Source organism: Sorex araneus, chromosome 1, assembly GCF_027595985.1.
Source record: "Sorex araneus isolate mSorAra2 chromosome 1, mSorAra2.pri, whole genome shotgun sequence".
Lineage (NCBI taxonomy): Eukaryota > Metazoa > Chordata > Mammalia > Eulipotyphla > Soricidae > Sorex > Sorex araneus.
Genome location: NC_073302.1, coordinates 57810093 through 57831978, shown reverse-complemented (window position 1 = coordinate 57831978; position 21886 = coordinate 57810093). Strand labels below are relative to the sequence as shown.

Genomic DNA, 21886 nt, shown 5'->3' with positions numbered 1-21886 from the left:
CTCAGAATTTTTTACCAAATCAAATAGCTACTCTTCAAAGTGTCAATGTAACCATGGGAACAGGGTGCTGCTGCTCCACCCACTTGCAGAAAACACCCAGATTGAGGCACACAGACTGAGCAGAGCGCAGGTTAAAAAGTGGAACCGTATGTGAATGTTGATAAGTCTTCCTCCTCCACCTCCTCCTCCTCCTCTTCTTTCAAAATCTTCCTGCCTCTACTCTGAATCTAAGTAGCTCTTCTCTGATACTTTGACCTAGGAGGTGTATATTTCTCCTCTTTCATTTACATTTCCCATTTTTTAGTTCTCATTCTCTCAACCTAAGATTCTCAAATATTCCCAGGTTTAAAAATAGTTTTCTTCCATCTGGCATTAACTCCATTTTTCTTTCATTCTCAGGCAACTTTCCTGAAGGAAATGTCTAATTCTAGATGGTTCAGGTACTTTCTAGCCCACTACATAAAACCCAGTAAGTTCTATATTGCTATTCAGTTGAATAGAATCTGATTTTTATCCAGAATGTATTCTATTTAAGGTACTCAGGAATGGAATTAAGAGCAAGGAATTAAAAATAAAGCCTTTATGAAAGATACTATAATATAGTGAACATATATAATATTTCAAAAGAAAATGTTCCTGGGTGCAGGCTTTCTATTTAGACTAATGTTAACCTGTCTGATGGTTAGGGATTCTATTCTAATGGTAAATGGTCTACTGCCCCTCCCAGCCTCTCTCACAATCTGCCTCCTATCATTTTGTCATACTGGCTGATAGTTTTATCAAAAATAGGTTGATAATGAGACTTAAACTGGAAAGCTTTGTAACTGTTCTCACAGTGATTCAATAAAAAAAATAATAAAATAAATTAAATAAAATAGGTTGATAAGCGATCAATGCTATTTCTCCACAACAGTCTCACTAAAATGGCCACATGGATCTAAGAGCACACACTGAAAGGCATGGCTGTCGTTAAGCAGAAATTCTTTCAAAATATGAGGCCTCTTGGACTTTACTTTCTGTTACATAGTAGAATAGAACCATCTACTTTGTTAGGTCTCAGTTGAAATACCAAACAGAAACTACAACAGCACTTACGTTAGCTAATAAATATTGTCATTTTACCCTCGATCATTCTCTACCTGGAAGGAAATAAATAAATCGAGCTTGCTTTCAATCATGTCACAGAATAGAACTAAGAAAAAAATTAATTAGGATAGAGATGAGCAATAAAAAGACATCAAGTATTAGAGAGTGCATATCAACATTGTAAATAAAATAGCTGGATTAGTATGAGCTTCTCATCTCCACAGTTCTGAATCAGCTTCATAGTCAGGTGTGGAATAGAGCGTCTGATGCCTGATACCATTGACTATACTTATGAAAAGGATCAAACTTGTGAGAAATTCACCAACATGCATCTGACCATTGCTTTGTTGTGGCTTATACCATTCTCAAGAAAGGTTGTTTCTATTCAAATTTAGAGAAAATTTTCTTACAAACCTGCATTCAGTAATAGAAATGAAAAGCCTTCAGGTAAAAGGAGCAGTTGTAGAGCCACGAGGCAGAAATTGCTCCTTCCCTGACTCTCAGAGACCCAGGGACTACTCCACATTTCACCTCCCCAAATTACCAGCTACATTTACCTGCAAATCTCCACCCCAGTAGGTAGAATGTAATTAGATTCAATTATAATGATGAGTCAACAGAATACTGGCCCAGAGTTTGCAGGGTTACAAAACTGGCTTTTAGTAAAAGAAAGGTCAGTTATGTACATTAACTTTACCAATCACTTCAATCTATATTCAACAAGTCTGATTGTGACCTCTTGTGACATGTACAACATAAAAATTAGTTTAGTTTTCATGGCAACTAATTTTTGTTGTCCAAGCATCCTTAAATTAAATGCTCTGGTGCAGCAGCCAGCCAGAGTAAAAGCAAATGTCTGGAGGGCTGTAAGTCATCTGCATTGTTTGTAATTTTCGACTTTTCCTTCATGGTATTCTCATGTAAGTATCCCCAGAAAAAGCTGAACAAATCCCTTTCCCTACTCTATATTGCAATTTTTCTAGGAGGGAGCAAAGCATATGAGGAGGTGGGTTGGCAGGGGGGTGGGGTAGAGGATGGGGGAGAAGCAGGAAATTTTCTAACCTAACTTTTAAAGCATGGAGATCTCCCCAAGAAAATGTGTCCCCTGGGTTTAAAGGAAATCCATTCAGCTCCAGTCTTCCGCACAAAGGCTGACTCTGCAGAGAGAAGTCAACCTTGTCCAGTTTGGTATCTGCATCAGTAACCAGAATGTGCTCTGTGCTGATTACGCATTGGCCTCCCTCATCCACTCTCAGAGGGCTGGTAAATACCTAGAAAAAAAGGAAGGAAGCTCTGAAAATGTTGTCTGAGACATCCCTGAAATTAGAGCTTATTAAATCCACATAAAACTTCAAACACTGTCTTCAGGTGTCAACTAAGTTTTCAATTACCAATGAGGGGACAAGTTCATAGCTAGACATCTTATTGGCTTAAAAGTCTTTTCTCCTAAATGCTTCTAATTCTAGTTAATGTATACAAAGAAGCAAACCAGATCTGTAAACGTGATGTCACACCCTAATAGAAACAGCATCAAATTGTTTATTATCTGAGATACAAATTGAGAAAATAACACTTATCACCATGTTTATAACTACCATTGTTTGACCTACAAAATTTAAAAAACCTACATCAAAGTTCCCTGGAAAAAGAATATCTTTTGTCATGACTAAAATTCTTAAAGACTTGGGAAATGGGATTTAAAGTGTCAGCTGTAAATAATATTTTAAAGGTATATTGAAAGCAGGGAAATTGAAGATTCCACAGTAGATTTATTTAGACATTAGATTTAAATGCGAAGGCCATAAACACCATTTTCTGGAATAGAAAAACCTACTGCTTGATTGAATAACAATCAATTGGTAAGTGAAAAACAAGTTAAAAGGAACTAAGATATTTTATCAGCACATTAGAAACTGTGAAGAAATGTTGGATTGTCAATGAGTTTTGGAAACAGTATAGACAATATTATCTTATAGATTTGTTTGTTTTATTTTATTGGGGGGTGAGCCATACCCAGTAGTGCTCAGGGGTTCTTTGATCCCAACTCATTCCTAAGAACAGTCTAGGGATCACTCCTGGCAGTGTTCAGGGGAAACATATGTAGTTTCAAGAAATGAATAGGGGTCAGTTACAAGCAAGGCAATGCCTTAACTCCTATACTATCTCTCTTGTCCCTATCTTAAATGTATACAAAGAAGCAAACCAGATCTATAAACCTGATGTCACACCCTAATAAAAACAGCATCAAATTGTTTATTATCTGAGATGCAAATTGAGATGCAACTCTTCTCTGAGAGATTTATAACGCATGTACACAGTGAACATTTTGATACCCTCTAGTAGGAAAAGCTTTTGATTTTGTTCAACCTGCCATATCCCCAGGTCCATATTCCTAAACAGTAGCAAAGGCAAACAGACACAGTGGGATAGCAAGTCTTGAGCCCTGGAGATCCTTCCCAGATGTTCTTCACTAAAAGCCCTGCCAATCAAGGACATAGAGTTCTCTGAGGAAGGATTGATATTCTTTCTAGAGCAGCTGCTGTCCCAGGAAGGAGGGCACTGCCTGAGGAAAGAGTTGGTATAAGGGAAGGATGAGCGAAGAACGGGAAAAGGAGAAGCGACAGCCCTACTCAAAGCATTTCTTTCTCCTCCTGCCCACCAGGGGACAGCTGCCAGGGGTACCCAAGATATTCCAAGTCTTTGGGATAGAAGATATTATCAAACTGATACCCAAGACAACTGTTATCTTCTATTCTATAACGAACATTTCCTGCTAGTAAAGAAAACTCAAAAAAGATAGACTTTCCTCCACATAACCATCTTTATCTTCCCTTACTGCCTCTCACTGTAACAAAATTACATTGATACTCTTGCTCAAGGGAAAAAAATGAAAGGTAAAGGGCGATTTTATCTTTGAAACACAGACCAGGCTTACCAACTGCAATTTTTTCCAGTTGTACTGATCAATAGCCCAAGTTTACATTTTAAGGGGATAATTTACAACATAAGATGATTTTTAAGGGGCTGCAGCGATAGCACAGTGCAAAGCATTTGCCTTGCACACGGCCATCTTGGGTTCGATTCCCAGCATCCCATATGGTTCCCTGAACACTGCCAGGAGCAATTCCTGAGTGCAGAGCCTGGAGTAACCCCTGTGCATTGCCAGTTGTGACCCCCCCAAAAAACAAACAAAAAATTAGAGATGATTTTTAAATGCATATGAATTTTAAGACAAAAAATTTTAATTAAAATTTCAAAAAATTAAAACATGAGGTTAAAACACACCCTATTCATTAGCCATTATCTTTTTATTTTGTCTTTTCACGAACTCAGTGATTGGTTTCCTGGACTTCAGATTAATCTGGAGTCAATATTTCCTGGAGGTCATTACTCTAGTTGTCCATGGGTATTTCACACCAGGGAACTACTCCTGTGACTGGTTTCACTGGAGTTACTAACAATTTTACTTATAAAATTCCTTCTTCTCTGAGATACTATTTTGATTGTCTTTTGAACTCTAATTTTAGAGAGAAAAAAAGAAATGACAGAAACATAGACGTTACCATGCCACTTCCACCCCCAATGGCTCATCATTTCAGCTACGTGCGAATTATGGAAGTAACTATTCATTTCACCCTCGCTGACTTTCTCCAGCCATCATCCTTTTCTAGGAAGAGACTTGACCAACTTCATGTGAAAGAGTATTTCCTGAGGATTTTAAAACTTCTTTTCTTTAGATACTGAGCTATTTCAAGCCCCATAGTTTATTCATAAAATGTATGTCTAAATAAAATCTCATCAAATTAATGGGCATTCTAAATTATTTTCACCAGAATGGTCTGATCCTTGACAGAGAAGTCAAGAATATAGCTCAATTTTTGTTGTTGCTGTTCAGCTCTTTTACACATCCATTATCAAAAATTGTAAATTCAGAGGACTAAAGGACCAAAAAAGTGATGCAAATGAGTCTCCTGTGCCAGTGTGGATGCTGGCGATGAGAGCACACACCTGGTGCAACTGCTGTTTGGGGAAATGAGTACAGTGTTGCCAGAGCTTCTGAATTTTCCAGCGGAAGTCCAGACTTGCTATGAGACGTCCTGATGCATAACTATTGGCAGCTCATGATTTAAAAAATATTATTTACTCCATTCAGAACAGTTCCATGACTTCATTCTGTTCTTTGGTCCTTCGGATGGGCTCCCTGGCCCACAATTTTGGGTGAACAAAGGGATGGCAAGGGATGAGCAAGAAGAGAACATCAGGTCTTTCCTGGCTATATTCCAAGGAGGTACCTGGGAAAGTAACCTCTTTCCTCTGGGATAAGGCATTTGTCCCCTTCGGCGGCTAATGAATGGGTAATTCTATTTTGTCTCTCTGCTTTTAGGGGAAGAAACGAGGCCAGGAATAGCCACACTAATTAAGTCTAGCATTCTGATGGCAGGGAGGGCAGACAGGAGCTGGAACAAACTTTCAATATGAATTCCCCGACTTGAAGTTGAAATGCCAAAGGTAGCATCTCCTTTGTAGTTGGGTTTTAATGAGAGACCTAAATGCTTTCAAGCTTATATGAACATTGGTAGCGAGACAGGGTAAGACGGAAGGACCCATCTTAACTCATTTAGGAAAATTAAAGAGCTTATTTAGATTACAGAGCAGCATAGCTTGCCTGTGGTGAGAGCAAATAAGCCCTTCTGGTTGCTAAGAGACTCATATTTTAATCCCCTTACCCAAATCAACATGTGAAACTCCACAAAAAGGAAAGAAAATGAAAGAGGTTTTGTTAAGGCTTTGAAAACAATGCCAAATTCAGCAACTGGACAATCTCACCTTGTAGACAGAAATCCCACGGGAGGTAAAGACCTTCCTCCCCTTGCTTTCCTTCCTACATTAGAGCCAGAAAATAAAATGTTCTTTAAAATAACTTTGAGAAAATCTAGGTTTCTTGTAAGTCTTAAAGCCTTCTCTTTCCTCAGCACTCCCCACAGCCACCACCCATTTTCATCCCTGTACCTAATGTTGTCCATACCTGAGGAATCTGATTGTCCACTGGAAGGATTACAATGTTGAAGCAGACGCCCTGCAAAGTGCCACCATGCTGGTTACTGATAGAAAAAGTGAACTGGACGTGCTGGAGGGAGGGTCCGATGTCTTGCATGGGGGGCATGTACGCCACTTTCATATAGTTCACAGCATCCTGCAAAACATTGAGTTAGACAGGTAGGGACTGATTTACAAGGATCAGAGATTCTCTGGAACCTAGGTCTAAGAGAATGTTGTGTTAAGCGATACGAAACATTGTGATTGCTTCTATCACCACTTGGAAGTTTCAAAAACACTCTATTCTAAAAATTATGCTCTTGGAAACACAGAAGAAAAAAGGCAAAGAAATTAAGTAAATAGGTCAAGTGCTTTAAGTTCTATATTCTATAAAAGATAGGCAATTTGAATTTCAACCCAGATCCAGCATGAAGGAATTATGTGATAGCAACTAGATTACTTAAACTTGTTAAGGCTCTTTTCTTATCTGTAAAATGAATAAAAAGAATAATAGTGCCTAGCACATGGGGCTTAAATACTTTATACAAACTATTACAGTGAAATTAGGCATAATTAGCCCCAAACCACAGAGGTAACTGCTGCCTCGCCACCTATCGCCATTCCTGTGACCTCTGCATGGTTTTACTTTTAATTTTAAAATAAAATTATTTATTTTAGTGCTTTATTAAATAAGTATTAAATATGCCATTAAACTCACTATTTAATACCTATATTACCTTGCTAGAACACATGAGATTGTTCAAAAATCTTTTTTATGACAATGCCAAATCTGCCTATTTTTATTTTGTTTTATTTTTATTTTTCACGTCTTCTTTTACTATTTTTTTAAATATTGAATCACAGTGAGATGCACAGTTACAAAGTTGTTCATGATTGGGTTGCAGTCATATTACAGACATACGATGTTCCAACACCCTCTCTTTACCTCACCAGTGTACATTTCCCACCACCAATGTCCCCTAGTTTCTCTCCCATCCTCCCACCAGCTTCTATAGCAGGCATTCTCTCTCTCTCTCTCTCTCTCTCTCTCTCTCTCTCTCTCTCTCTCTCTCTCTCTCTCTCTCTCTCTCTCTCTCTCTCTCCCTTCCTCCCGCCCTCCCTCCCTCCCCTTCCCTCCCCCTCCTTACCCTGCTTCTTTGAGCATTATAGTTTGTAATAAAAATACTGAAAGGCCATCATGTATACTGCTTTACTACTTTCAACATTCAGCTCTTATTTAGAGTGATCATATTGGTCTCTTTTGTAGCCTAACTGCATCCTCTTTAGAGTAGAAAGCAAGAAGTAAAAAGAAGGCAGATAAAAAGTTTGATAGTTTTGTCACTGTAACCCTGTTGCTCATCGATTTGCTTGAGCGGGCACCAGTAATGTCTCCATTGTGAGACTTGTTACTGTTTTTGGCATATCAAATATGCCTCGGTCGTTTGCCAGGCTCTGCCCTGGTGACGAGATATTCTTTTAGTTTGCCGGGCTCTCTGAGAGGGACAGAGGAATCTAACCCGGGTCGGCGACATGCAAGGCAAACGCCCTATCCGCTGTGCTATAGCTCCACCCTATTATCTCCCTCCAAAAGATATGCTGAAATCCTCACCTCCATTGCTCGTTATGTTACATTATTTCTGGCTCAGATGTAATAGGTAAGGTGACATAGATAGAAGTACTGGGAGCTCTTCAGTTCCACATGTGAAAGAGGAAAGAAGTATGGAAGGGAGAAAATGGCCTTGGATGACTAGAGCAGTAATTCGCAAGCCCAAATATGCCAAAGACTGCCATCAAATCACTAGAACTTAGAAAATGAGGAAGAAGGATTCCCTTACACGTTTCAGTAGCCTTGTAGACACCTTGATTTCAGACTACTGGCTCTAGCACTATGAGACAGAAGTCCCCAGATTTGGGTACTTTGTTATGACAATCCAGTCCAATTCTCATATAGTATAATACTAGGAGAACTGAATTTAGTGGAATAGAAACATGTATCAGGTTTCTAAATCACAGGCTTGCTGTTTGCAAAATAATGAAAAAGACTGGGTTGAATTATGATATGATTTCAAAATCAGATCCAGCCTGATTGAGTATTTGCAAGTAGATGCTGCAAATTAATGGAAATTTTCATGCGAAAAGAATGAACACATCAAGCATTTGTTCTTTTCCCAGCAAACAAAGGTCCAAACAAGATGACTTCACTGGTAATTTTTTTTCCTTCCCCTAACCACAGGTAATTCTATCAACCATTAAAAGAAAAATTAATACCAATCCTTCTCAAAGCAGTCCACACCATAAATAAAATAAAACTTTCAAATTCATTTTTACAAGACCAGAAAAAAATTCTGATACCAAAACCAGACAAAAACACTGCATGAGGAGGAAATTATGAGTCATTATCCCTTATGAGCTCAGATGTAAAACTAACATATTAGCTCACCAACTTATTAGCAAACCAAATTTAACAATGCGTTCAAAGATTACAGGGAAACCAGAGAAATAGAACAGAGGGTGAGGCCTTTGCCTTGCAGGTGGCAGACCCCAGTTTAATCCTCAGCATTGCGTGTGGACTCTAAGCACCCCCAGAAGTGATGTCTGAGTGCAGAGCCAGAAGTAAGCCCTGAGCAGAGCCAAGTGTGACCCCAGGCCCCTCTTCTTTCCCTCCAAATGTCTATAGGGACAAGAAATAGGGCTCAGTAGTACAGCATATCTTGCATGTAATAGGTCTTGGGTTTAATCTTGGGCATACAAAATTAATAAAAGGTGAAATAATCAAATAAATTTTCTCTAAAGATGATGGATGATTCAATATCTGCAAATCTATCCGCATGTTATACCACATTAACAAAGTAAGAATAAAAGTTATCTGATCATCCCAAAAGATGCAGAAAATGTATTAGACAAAACTCAATAACTGTAATAAGAACAGTCAACAAAGTGAGCATAGAGTGAATGTACCTCAACATTATATAGGCCATATACAGCAAATCTACAGCTAACATCATATTCATTGATAAAAAGTTAAAAGTTTTCCTCTAAAATGAGAAACAAAATGAGGAGTGCTTTTCTCACTACTTTCATTTAATAGTCTTGGAAATTCTTGACAGGAAAATTGGGCAAGAAAACAAAATAAAAGTCATCCAAATGCAAATGAAAAAATTAAAACTACTAATACAAAAACTATTGGAACTAATAAATGAATGCAATAGTTTTCAGAAACAAAATAAATGAAAAATGATTATTTCTAGGTACTAACAATGAATTACCAAAACAAGGAATATTTTTAAAATTCTACATAAAATCACATAACAAACAATAAAATATGTGGGACCAAATAAAACAAAGGACATGAAAGACTTGCACACTTACAAACTATAAGACATTGATGAAAGAAACTGAAGAAGACAAATAAATATAGATACTTCATGACTATGGATTATAAGATTTACTATTGTTATACTTAACATGTACAGTACTCAAAACATATACAGTTTAAAGCAATCCCTATCAAAATTCCAATCACATTTTCCACAAAAATAGAACAACCCTGGAATGCACACGGAATTATAAAGATCCCAGGTAGCCTAAGCAATCTTAAAAAGAAAAAAAGCTAAGGAATCACACTCCTTCATTTTCAGTTATTTTGCAAAACTGTAACGATTTGATCTTTTGAGACAGATATCAAAGGGCAGCATCCCCTCGAGTTCAACACCAGAAGTGCCATATACTCTTAGAGAACCTTTCCATCATGTTTGTCAGCATTTGGGCATAACATCATACCTGAGTGAATGACTTCAGTCCAGGGGCCGCAGGATTTTTGGTTAGCTTTGTAATACTGTCCACCATAAATAATTTCCCAGCATCCAAATGTCTAAAATAGGACGGGAGAATAAATTAGTTAATTTTCCAGGAAGAAAAATTAAATAAAATAGACCAGACCTTGAAAATGAATAGATCTTATTACCATGATAATAAGATATTCTATCCTCATGTTCTCTATATTAAGTCTAGTATCATGAAGGGCATTTTGATCATAACTGCAAAAAGTGTATGCAGAATTTAAAACTCCAATACTTGAAAAGGAATTATTATCTTATTTTTAAAAATACCCCAATCCCCTCACATGTGCAAACCAAGCCTAGCATAATCATAGTCCATTCTGAATGGGGATCATAGACTGTGACTATTTTATGGCCTGCAATACCCAAAATGATTTTATGAAGACTTAATCATTTTCTTAAAAATATTTTTTATAAAACATCCTCTTTATTTTTTAATTAGTGAATCACCGTGATGATAGTGTTACAGATTTACACATTTTCATGCTTGTGTTTCCCTCATACAATGTTCGAGAGCCCATCCCTCCACCAGTGCCCATTCTCTACCACCAATGAACCCAGTATCCCTCCCACCCCCCAATCCCAGCCCCCCCACCCCACCCCGCCTCTGTGGCAGGGCATTCCAATTTGTTCTCTCTCTCTCCTTTTGGGTGTTGTGGTTTGTAATAGGGGTATTGAGTGGCCATCATGTTCAGTCTCTAGTCTACTTTCAGCTTGCATCCCCCTTCCCGCACGGGGTCTCCAACCACATTTTTCTTGGTGTTCCCTTCTTTATCTGAGCTGCCTTTTGCCCAGCATGTGAGGCCAGCTTCCAAGCCATGGAGTCAAACCTCCTGGTACTTATTTCTACTATACTTGGGTGTTAGTCTTCTACTTTGTTATTTTATATTCCACAGATGAGCGCAATCTTTCTATGTCTGTCTCTCTCTTTCTAACTCACTTCACTTAGCATGATACTTTCCATGTTGATCCACTTATATGCAAAGTTCATATCTTCATCTTTTCTAACTTCTGCATAGTATTCCATTGTATAGATGTACCAAAGTTTCTTTAACCAGTCATCTGTTCTCAGGCACTCGGGTTTTTTCCAGATTTTAGCTATTGTAAACAGTGCTGAGATGAACATATAAGTGCAGATGTCATTTCGACTATACTTTTTTGCTTCTCCGGGATATATTCCGAGCAGTGGTATTGCTGGGTCAAATGGGAGCTCAATTTCTAATTTTTTGAGAAGCGTCCATATGGTTTTCCAAAAGGGCTGAACCAGTCGGCATTCCCACCAGCAGTGTAGAAGGGTCCCTTTCTCCCCACATCCTCGCCAACAGCAGTTGCTTTTGTTCTTTTGGAATTAATAAAATAAATAAATTTTTTAAAAATGTTTAGGGGCACTGCAGAGGCAATATGCCAAAGAAGTAACATAAATCCCCAATTAGCATTTGAAAAGAGAAGTTATAATTAAATCAATAACAAGATTTGGAAATCATGCCCAATGTGTATTTCAGTAGTGCCAAAGGTTGCAGGAAAATTGTCACTTTCATGCACTTTTGGTGAAAGTGCAGCCTAAAAGGCCTTTGCATCTGTCAACCCTGCAAATGTAGAAATAAAACTTTATTAGTGGCTGGATTCTGACAATTAATAAAGATCAAATACTTGTGTCTAGTTGCTTTTGATTTTATTGTCCCCTAGTGCTGGAGGCAGAGGAGGCCAGCACACTGACCTTTCCTCTCCATAAACTGTGGTTTCAGGTGTGTCCTCAGTTTTGCATCTGTTTGAAGAGTCTTAATTGCCTTGTAAACAGCCCATAAGCCTTTTAGCATCACTGTTTTCACATACACATTTTTTTAAGTTACTCTCCTCTAAAAGGAAAAACCAAGTTACTTTCCCTGTGTTAATAAAATCTGATTGTTTCCTGAAAAAAAAAATCCATCTCCTTTAAAGAACTAATTACAGATGATTTTAAACTTAATTTGAAGATGAAATAAGCTCATGTCTGTTAGCAAGTTCTAAAGGGAGATATGAGGGATGGTTCGGGATGGGAAATGTGTGCTGAAAGTAGTAAAAGGACCCAAACATGATGGCCTCTCATTAACTGTATCGCAAACCACAATGCCCATAAGTAGAGAGAGTGTAAGAGGGAAATTATTTGCCAAAGAGGCAGGGGGAGGGGCGGAATGGTGGGGAGGGATACGGGGGACATTGGTGGTGGAAAATTTACACTGGTGGAGGGATGGGTGTTCGATCATTATATGACTAAAGCTCAAGCATGAAAGCTTTGTAAAACATAAAATAAAATAAAGAGAGATACGAGTTAGGTTTGAGATTACATTAAATGCTTGAGTATAAATTTATGTCTGAGCAACAAAGCAATTGAACCAAAGTACTATATTTTTTGACTAATCCCAGCACACAATCTTTGACAAGCAGACTAGATAACTTCTAAAGATACCTGTGGCTGTCATTGAAAAATGGAGGCGTTGTTATTGTGTACAGCAACTCCCTGTCATGAGATTCCAAATCTATAAAATGTAAGTGTTTCTTAGTTATGTAAGCCACCTCTGTTTCCTTGACAACCAAGTGCCTGGAAGCTCCAGGAGCCTCTCTTGGAAGCTGGTCATCCACTGGCGTGATATGGATTGTCACCACCTGAAAGAAATGATCTGAACCATTAACCTGAAACATTTAAAAAATTACAGAAAACCCCATAACTACCTAATTATAATTAAAATGTTTTCTGATACCAGTTACATACCATGTACTTCCATGTAAATGACTCATACGCTATAAAAAAGGAAAACTTGGGGCATTCTTTGTCCATATTCTATTTTTATTTTAAGAACAAGATAATCACAATTATAGTTAATCCAATCACAAGTACTATAGAATGGACATAGTATACACAAAATGTGCACTTGTTTTATTTCTGTACTTCCCCTCCATTATCATCCCATTATCTCTCTATGTCCTTCTACTTAGACATAGAGTCTAGAAAGTTTAACATATATTTTGGTTTCTTTATTTCCACCTACATGCTCACAACACCAAATCTCAGTTTTCTGATTCCAAAAATTCCTACGCAGTCACGATGCTCCACTCCCACCCCTTGATGTTCTCTTGTTACCAGCGTTTCTCCAGCTTTCACCATTTCCCCCTTATCTGATGTCAGTAGCTCTCTTAACCTTAACTCCAATAAACTCTTCATACCCTTACTGTTATCGCTGAAAGAAAATACAAGTCCACTCAGGTTATTCATTTTATTAAAAATTTTAAACAACCACACAGGAACAGTAGACTTGTTCAAATGCAGGTTGGGTACACTATTTTTCAAGTTTACGTTCTTTTTTAAATTTTTCCGTGTCAAGAATCAAAGCCAGGGCTGGAGAGATAGCACAGCGGGTAGGGCGTTTGCCTTGCACGCGGTCGACCCGGGTTCGAATCCCAGCATCCCATATGGTCGCCTGAGCACAGCCAGGGGTAATTCCTGAGTGCAGAGCCAGGAGTAACCCCTGTGCATCGCCAGGTGTGACCCAAAAAGCAAAAAAAAAAAAAAAAATCAAAGCCAGCTATGCGAATCACACATTCTACTGATGAGTTACATAATTAAGCTCTCAACTTTGTTATTTTGGGGGAGACGGAGAACATATCTGTTAGTTGTTCAGGGATCACTCCTAGCTCTGTGCTCAGTGATTACACTTGGCGGTGTTCTGGGGGCCACACTCTGCACCGAAATTAATTGGGGTTGACTGCAACGCAAGGCAGTCTGAATCAGTCACCGTCCCGAGGAAACAGGGGTCCCTGGGGCGTTCGGGGCTGATAGACGTTCCCAAGATGGCTATAGATGATAAACGGGCTGAAGACAGATCACCAGATCTTATTCCCGATACTACAGACCAGATATAGAGGAGAGCACTGCTAGAGAGTGTGGGGTGTGTGTGGGGGGGGGCGGGGCGAGGTGGGAGAAGGCGGACAGTGATAGGCTGGGAAACAGTGCAGAGGAAGTATAACACAAAGCTTAACACAGGCACTGAGTATCCCTGGGGAGTCGATAAGCCTTGGCGGCACTGCAATGGGTGAAACACAGGGTGGCAGGTAACCCAGTTAACGTAACCTCCTAGCAAGGGGAGCAGACCAGAGTCAAGCTGAACTGCTCCTAATACAGAAGCAATGTTCTCAAATGGTGGGGGACCTGTGCCCTCAAAATGGTCCTTTGCCTCTGAGGCAATGAATCCAGAGCTCTCTCACCTCAAGGAGAACCTAGGGATGTATCCAAAGGGCAGCATCGTCTAGACGGTGCCGGAACATTTCCAGAGGTGGATCGAACACAAGGCAAGTGCCATAAACTCTGTACTACATCTCTAGTCCCTCAACCTCATCTTTCCTACTTTTCAAAATTAATTCAGCACAAGAACTGCAAGCAACAAACCTGGTCTAGTTCTCAAACAAATCTTTATGCTTTGGATTATGCTGTGTCTTCAATCTGGGATACTTTCTTTCCTTTTTTCCAGAAATTTGACCCTTTCTTACCCTTAAAGATGCTTCTTAAGAGGTTTCGAAGGGCCAGAGCAATAGTACAATTTGTAGGGCATTTGCCTTGCACACAGTTGTCTGGTATCAGTCCCCTTGGCATCCCAAACAGTCCCTAAAAACTGTCAGAAGTAATTCCTGAGTACAGAGACAGAAGTAATCCCTTAACATCGTTGGATATGAACCCCACACAAACTATAATCAAATCCCCTTTTTTTAAAAAAAGTTCTCTAAAGTTTGCAGATGGAATTGTTCCTGAATTTGGCTTATCCAACAAACAGTATTTTATTGTCTTGTGCTATTGATTAGTAGTTTATAAGTCAGTATTTCCTAGACCAAAAGTTTCATAAAGGAGTTATAATATAATGTAAAACTCATGAAATCTGGGCAGTGAGCAGATAGTTAAAGTCCTGAGTAAACCATTTAGTAATTACTGGTCTTTCTTTCTCTTCCCTTCTCTCCTCCCTTCTGTCCCTCCCTCTCTCTCATTCTCTCTCTGCCTTCCTCTCTCTCTTTCTTTCTCTTTCCCTCATTCTTTTTTCTTCATACTTCCTCCCTTCCTCCCCCTTTTTCCTTTCCTCCCTCCCTCCCTCCTTTCTTTCTTTCTTTCTTTCTTTCTTTCTTTCTTTCTTTCTTTCTTTCTTTCTTTCTTTCTTTCTTTCTTTCTTTCTTTCTTTCTTTCTTTCTTTCTTTCTTTCTTTCTTTCCTTCCTTCCTTCTTTCTCTTTCTTTCTTTCTTTCTTTCTTTCTTTCTTTCTTTCTTTCTTTCTTTCTATCTTTCTTTCTTTCTTCTTGGACCACACCCATCAGTGCTCAGGTCCTAGTCCTGGCAGGGTTTGTCTCTCTTTTTTTAATAGTAATTTTTTTAACAACACGCAGTAAAAATTTATTCATATTAATAACTCCATTTGTCATGGGGGTTGTTGCTTAGATGTATGGGATGGCACATGCATGCTGGCTCTCTGAGGTTACACAGGTGCTGGCTCTCTGAGGTTACACAGGGCTGGCTCTCGGAGGTTACACAGGGCTGGCTCTCTGAGGTTACACAGGTGCTGTCTCTCTGAAGTTACACAGATGCTGGCTCTCCGAGGTTACGTAGGTGCTGAGGGTTTGGAAGATCATATACAGAGCTGGGGATTGACCCTCAGTCAACTGTGAGTACCTTATCTGCTGCATTATCTCGCCAGTCCAAGTAATTATTTATCTTTAAAAAGTCCCTCAACATTTTTGAATGTCAACTTTACTATTTTTAAATTAAGTATCATAGCAAAGTTGTTGTAAGGATCATGTATAAACTGACAAAGTTGCTATAGGATGGCATATGACTATGTAGACAAAATATCTAGTACATAGTAGATGTTAAAAATTATGTTTATTTCTACAGCTCTACAAAATATGAAATGGCCTTTTGTAGGTAGTGTTTGTTAATTGAATAACAGTGTCTCCTACTGTGATTTTTTTTGTTCTTGTTCATTGTTTTTGTGGGGAAATCACATAAGCAGTGTTCAGGATTGAATCCTGGCTCTGTGCACAGGGATTACTTCTGGTAGTGCTTAGGGAACCATATGCAGTGCTGGGATCAAATCAGGTTCAACCCAAAAATCAGTTTTGTTGCCTGAAATTCTAGTGCTGATTTAATTTTGAAAAGAGGTAAAGGAAAAAGTTGAGGGGCCAGAGATATAGTACAGAGGTTATGGCACTCTTGCAGGTGGCCAACCCCAGTTCAACTATGTATGGTCACCAGAACACACCCAAGAGTGACCACTGAGCTCAGAACCAGGAATAATCCCTAAACTACACCATATGTTCTCCCCTGTCTCCCAAAATCACAAAATTAAGAACTTGGTCATGTGACTCAGTGGGAGAATGTGCAATTTGCAAGATAAGCACCTTAATTCCAATATTCTCTCTTCAACTCCCTGATTTAAGAAAAATTCTTAAAAACATGCAGTTTTGGATATTGCTAGAAAGCAAGGGGATTGCCAAACCAGCATTTATCATTTCATTAATTTGTTTACAATAACCCATGATTAATTTGAGAAAACAATTGCTTGCCCTCTCCGAAAATGGTACAATTTGCTTGGCTTGGCATCAAGAATCTTTCTACATCCAGATCCACAGAAGTATTCTAACTCTGATTTTTACTTTTTCATATACTGTCACTGAAATACAGATCAGCTATGCCTACAAAAAAGCAAAAAAAATTAAATAAAATAAAAATAACAATTAAAAAAGGAACTGGAGCGATAGCACAATGTCTGCCTTGCTCGTGGCCAACACAGGTTCAATTCCCAGCATCCCATATGGTCCCCTGGGCACTGCTAGGAGTGATTCCTGAGTGCAGAGCCAGCAGTAACCCCTGTGCATCACTGGGTATGACCCAAAAAAAGCAAAATAAAATAAAATAAAAATAACAGATCAGCTATGCCCATTTTGTCTGTTAAAATGGTGTACAGGAGACAGTAGAGTAGTTAGGGTGCATGCCTAGCATACTCTCTAATTGAATGACATTCTAGGAACTCCAAGGTGCTCCTCAGCATCTTTGGGTGCAAACTTGGAGCCCAGGAACACAGTTGGCCATGGCTCTGCAGGCACCCAGCTCTGCCAGAGTGACCTGGGCATTCACTCACTGACTCTGAAGGGCCCAAACAGCATCACAACGTTGGGTCCTTGCATTGAACTAATGACTGGGTTGGTGGAGAATCTCTCATGTAGGAAGCCGGGGCTTCCTGAGCACCACTTGGGAGCCATTCCCCAGCAAATATTTTTTAAATGTAATTCCTAATACCTACTGTCAAAATAAATAGATTCTTTTAAAAATTAATATAGAAAGCAAAAATTAAAACAAAGTTAAGATTTTATGATACATGGGGCTGGTGCGGTAGCACAGCAGGTAGGGCATTTGCCTTGCATGCGGCCAACCCGGGTTCAATTCCCAGTATCCCATATGGTCCTCTGAGCACCACCAGGAGTAATTCCTGAGTGTATGAGCCAGGAGTAACTCCTGTGCATTGCCGGGTGTGACCCAAAAAGCAAAAAAAAAAAAAATTGTGATACAGAAAAATCTGCAACATCAGCCTAGTAACCCAGAAGCTGTGGTCCTGGATCAACTATTTATTCATTTTGGGTTTCAGGTTGGTTCTCTGTGCTTCTTATGAATGATAGGAATGACAATCATAGTGAGTGTGAAAAGGATCAAAAAGGATACATAGTAGTATAGTAAGTCTCTGGAATTGGATGATCAATAGATTAATTCCCTGTGTCCAACCTTCGTTATTTTTATAAGTGTATATCATATTTATTACTCTACTATGAAGCATTTCAATAATTAAAGACTGAAGCCAGTTATCGAAATAAAGGAACACTATGAGAGTCATTTCTCAAGTCTCCTGGAGTCTGTGTCATGATTTTTTCCAATTATAGTTTTTTGCTAATCTACAAAGTTCAGAAATTCTCTCTGGGACCTCCTAGCCATAGTGTGGATCAGCGAGGCTCCACTTAATTGAAAAACTGGATTTAATAAGGAAACAATAGTTATTGTGCCTTCAAAGAGACCATTTTCCATGCTAATTTATTCTCCAATGTGTTCTTTGTACAAAAGAATGTACAAGAATGCTTTTTTTATACCTCTGTAGTAATTCTTGGTGGGCACATTTTTCAACATGCTTTATGACGGCCTAACTTGATGTGACTTTACATATTTATTCATGTTTAAACAATTATGCGTGTGTGTCTGTGGGTGAGAAAAATCTCATCTTAGCAAATTCCATAGAGAAATAAAGTGTTCTCATTGTACTGAAATTTGGTTGTAACAAAGACATTATCAAACACCCATTCCCAAACAGAGGGAAACTATGTCCATATCAAACATTGAGCTCTTGCGACTGGTTTGTCTGACACCCCTCCAGTCTACTCAAGGTCCAAGCCAACATAGGTTTATAAGAAATCTGAGTATCAAGTGATAAATCAGTGTACAAATGACAGTTGACCTTGATCCTCAGAGTCTCACTCTCAGTGAGCTGTGACACTAAATACTGCCTCACTTTCTTGGGGCCTGGGTTCTTAATCCTTTCCCTGCCTTGACTGGGGATTCTTGCCTGATCCTTTATCTTGCATCTCGCTTTGAGATTACTTAGAGTTATTTCTCAGCCCTCACAGTCACTATAAATGTTAATTTGCCTAATCCATTTTCTGGTCTGTCTTCTGATAAATGCCACACTTTGGTGCGTGTTACCCATCTAGTAGCATTTCATTGTTACCTTCTGCTCCTGCCCACTGATCTTGTGAGATATGCATGCAGAAATGTCAGGTAAAGCAGGCAATAGGTACCCAATCCTGAGCTACAGACAATCTAGGAGCCCAAAATAGCAGTTGCATGAAGAAAGAAGAAAGAGGAATGAAGAATGAAGAAAGAGCAAATTTATATATGCTCATTGCCTCTATGGAGCTATAGCACAGCAGGTAGGGCAATAGCACAGCGGGTAGGGCATTTGCCTTGCACACGGCCGACCCGGGTTTGATTCCTCCGTCCCTCTCAGAGAGCCCAGCAAGCTACCAAAAGTATCCTGCCCACACGGCAGAACCTGGCAATCTCCCCGTGGCATATTCGATATGCCAAAAACAGTAACAACAAGTCTCACAATGGAGATGTTACTGGTGTCACTTGAGCAAATCGATGAACAACGGGACAACAGTGCTACAGTGCATTCCCTCTCTCATACCCCCGTATTTTCTACCTCCCCCTTCACACACAAAGACAACAGTCATGAAAAATGTGATTATGAATTCTTTGAACACCCTCTATCATAAGACATAAATGCACAACTGAATCTGTGGCATTACTTTTAAACAAGTTGCTTACAATTATAGATAATTCTGTTTTAATAGGATTTCATCACCACAGGTTTTTTTAGAGAAAGCCATCTATTTTGGATATGAAAAATATAATCTATAAAATATATTATAGAAGAAAAAAGAAATCCAAGTTTTCTAATTATAAAATGGCACAGAGTTGACTAGAAGTGATATAGTGTTTCTATAGTGTTTCTAGTCAGTCATTTGAAGATACTAAAGATAGAATTAAACTTGTTAATAGTTGCCAGTTTTGATTGTCAAATAAAATCAGCTATTAAGTCAAAATATATATTAATGAGAAGGCAGGATATTATTTGTAAAGAAGTTGATTTGTTAATCAATAAACAGAAATATTGCCACCGAGACTCAATCCTGGCGGCCACACACTTCAGTGCGGCCACATTGCTGCTGATTGACCACAATCCAGAGGCCAGCTAGACTACTTTTGGTCCCAGAAACTGCTTGCAGCCATGTCTCTAGACTGTAAGCCATTACCCCATACTGCCCCAGGAAGGGAAAATATGCAATTTCTAACATAAATCTCCCTGGACTTAATTACTAAAATACTAAAATACAGAAATCCTAAACCACGGCCATGCGGCCTCATATCTCTTCATTCTCCGCAATTGGAAAACTAATTATCAAATGCTTCCTTGTCAGTAGAGCTGTTTTTTGGGGGGAGGATCTCCAACAACAATAGTGAATTTTGTGCTGATATATGGAATGTAATCAAGGTAAAGAGAAAATGAAGTGAAATTTATCAGTTACGCATGCAGGGGTTGGGGGGTGCAGAGTGGGAGGTATACTGGGGTTTTGGGTGGTGGAATATGGGCACTGGTGAAGGGTCAGGTGTTTGAGCATTGTATAACATAAGCCTGAGAACTTTGTAACTTTCCACATGGTGATTCAATAAAATAAATTTTTAAAAAAAGAAAAAGAAAGAAGTATTGTTTTCCTTGTTCATTCTATCCTAACAGAGATCATTTGCTTCTCTTCATCATTCTTCCCAACCATCCATCCCCTTTTGCTACCTTCATCCTGGTATAGAGATGACCTGCTCAATTATGTTTTAACTTATGTCAGTTACATCACAGGAAAACATATCACCTAGAACCCATGCCTTTAGAATGACTAAAACAGGGCTGAGATTTACTTAGATTCTTATTCATGCTACCTTTCAAAATAGTATATATTAAATGACTAGCAAAGTGTAACAATTGCAATTGAAAATCAATTTCTAGCTTTCCTTTTCGCAACTCTACTGCTAACCTCCTTCTCCTTGCAAAGAATACACCCTTTCATTGATATTCAGATCCAATACTGACTATATTTTCTGTAATTTCTATGTAAGAATATCTGCTTTAACCTATTTCTAGATTATATATATAGCATCTACTTATTTGTATCCATGTTGAATTGCAGTAAGCCAGAGTCCTTCAAAAGTAACAGTAGCTAATTTATTTATTAAGACTTACCAAATGTAGAAAGTTCTTAGTATATGTATTGACTCACCCTCATAGTTATTTTATAACGAAATTTGCTATTACCTATTTTATAGATGAGGAAACTGAGACACAGGGAAGTCAGCTAATTAGTGTCAAGGACTAAAGATAAATACAGACATTCTAACTCCAGAGTTTGCACTTTAACTATTCCACAGAAAACAAATGAGGACTGTCATGAGTAATGAGCTAAGCTCATTTTAAAGGTATTCTGTATAGGGTTTATTGGAGGCACTGCTTATATGAAAATATACAAAAATACTATTCCACAGAAAACAAATGAGGACTGTCATGAGTCATGAGCTAAGCTCATTTTAAAGGTATTCTTTATAGGGTTCATTGGAGGCACTGCTTATACGAAAATATACAAAAATAATTAGAAAAGTGGTAGAGAAATTATGTTCTAAAAAAATAGACCTACGTAGTTTTGTTTAATTCAGTGCATCTCAAACGTTGAAATTTGAAAACAGCTTTCATCTAATCTCTAGTAAAATCTACCAGAGTTGATACTTGCCGACAGATTTTGGTAACATATTCAGAGATCTCCCCTTACCTGTGGTACTGAGAGATTTGGAGGTTCATGACTGTCCCATAGGATAAATTCAAAAGAATCTTCAAAGATTTCTCCACCAAAGTGGCGGTAATAGATGATGCCATTAAATAGATCCCTCTGAAGGAAGCCAGGGACAGGATAGCCTGTTGGGTTGACAAAACATCGAATACTTCTGTAATCATCTGCCAGATGTTGGGGAATAATGATATTATGCTTGCCTCCAAACATTTTCTCTGTCTAATGTGTTGTATAGACCCAACGAATCTTCATTAATTACTTTCATATTGTGTTTAAATAATAAAGCAGAAAAATTAATTTAACATCTGTCTTATTATGTAGCAAATGTAGTGTCAGAGAAATATTTTCAAGAAATAGGCTCTTAAGCAATGCCTAACCACCTGACACCAATTTTATCCAACTCCTAACCTCTTGATTTGTAAAAGAGACCATGAAATTATTATAATAAAATATAAACAGATATCACTCATGAATTTT

The 21886-nt window shown here is 38.5% G+C and overlaps 1 protein-coding gene across 1 annotated transcript in view; it reads right to left on the bottom strand.

Moving 5' to 3' along the window:
• FREM1 (FRAS1 related extracellular matrix 1) overlaps nucleotides 1-21886 on the bottom strand; it is a 152079-nt gene that overhangs the window by 100481 nt on the left and 29712 nt on the right. Inside the window, exons 9-13 of the mRNA XM_055144903.1 lie at nucleotides 21392-21534; nucleotides 12409-12605; nucleotides 9904-9994; nucleotides 6113-6280; nucleotides 2149-2357 (exon numbers count right to left, since the gene is read on the bottom strand). Coding sequence (XP_055000878.1) covers nucleotides 2149-2357; nucleotides 6113-6280; nucleotides 9904-9994; nucleotides 12409-12605; nucleotides 21392-21534 — 808 coding nt within the window. The remainder of the gene's footprint in view (nucleotides 1-2148; nucleotides 2358-6112; nucleotides 6281-9903; nucleotides 9995-12408; nucleotides 12606-21391; nucleotides 21535-21886) is intronic.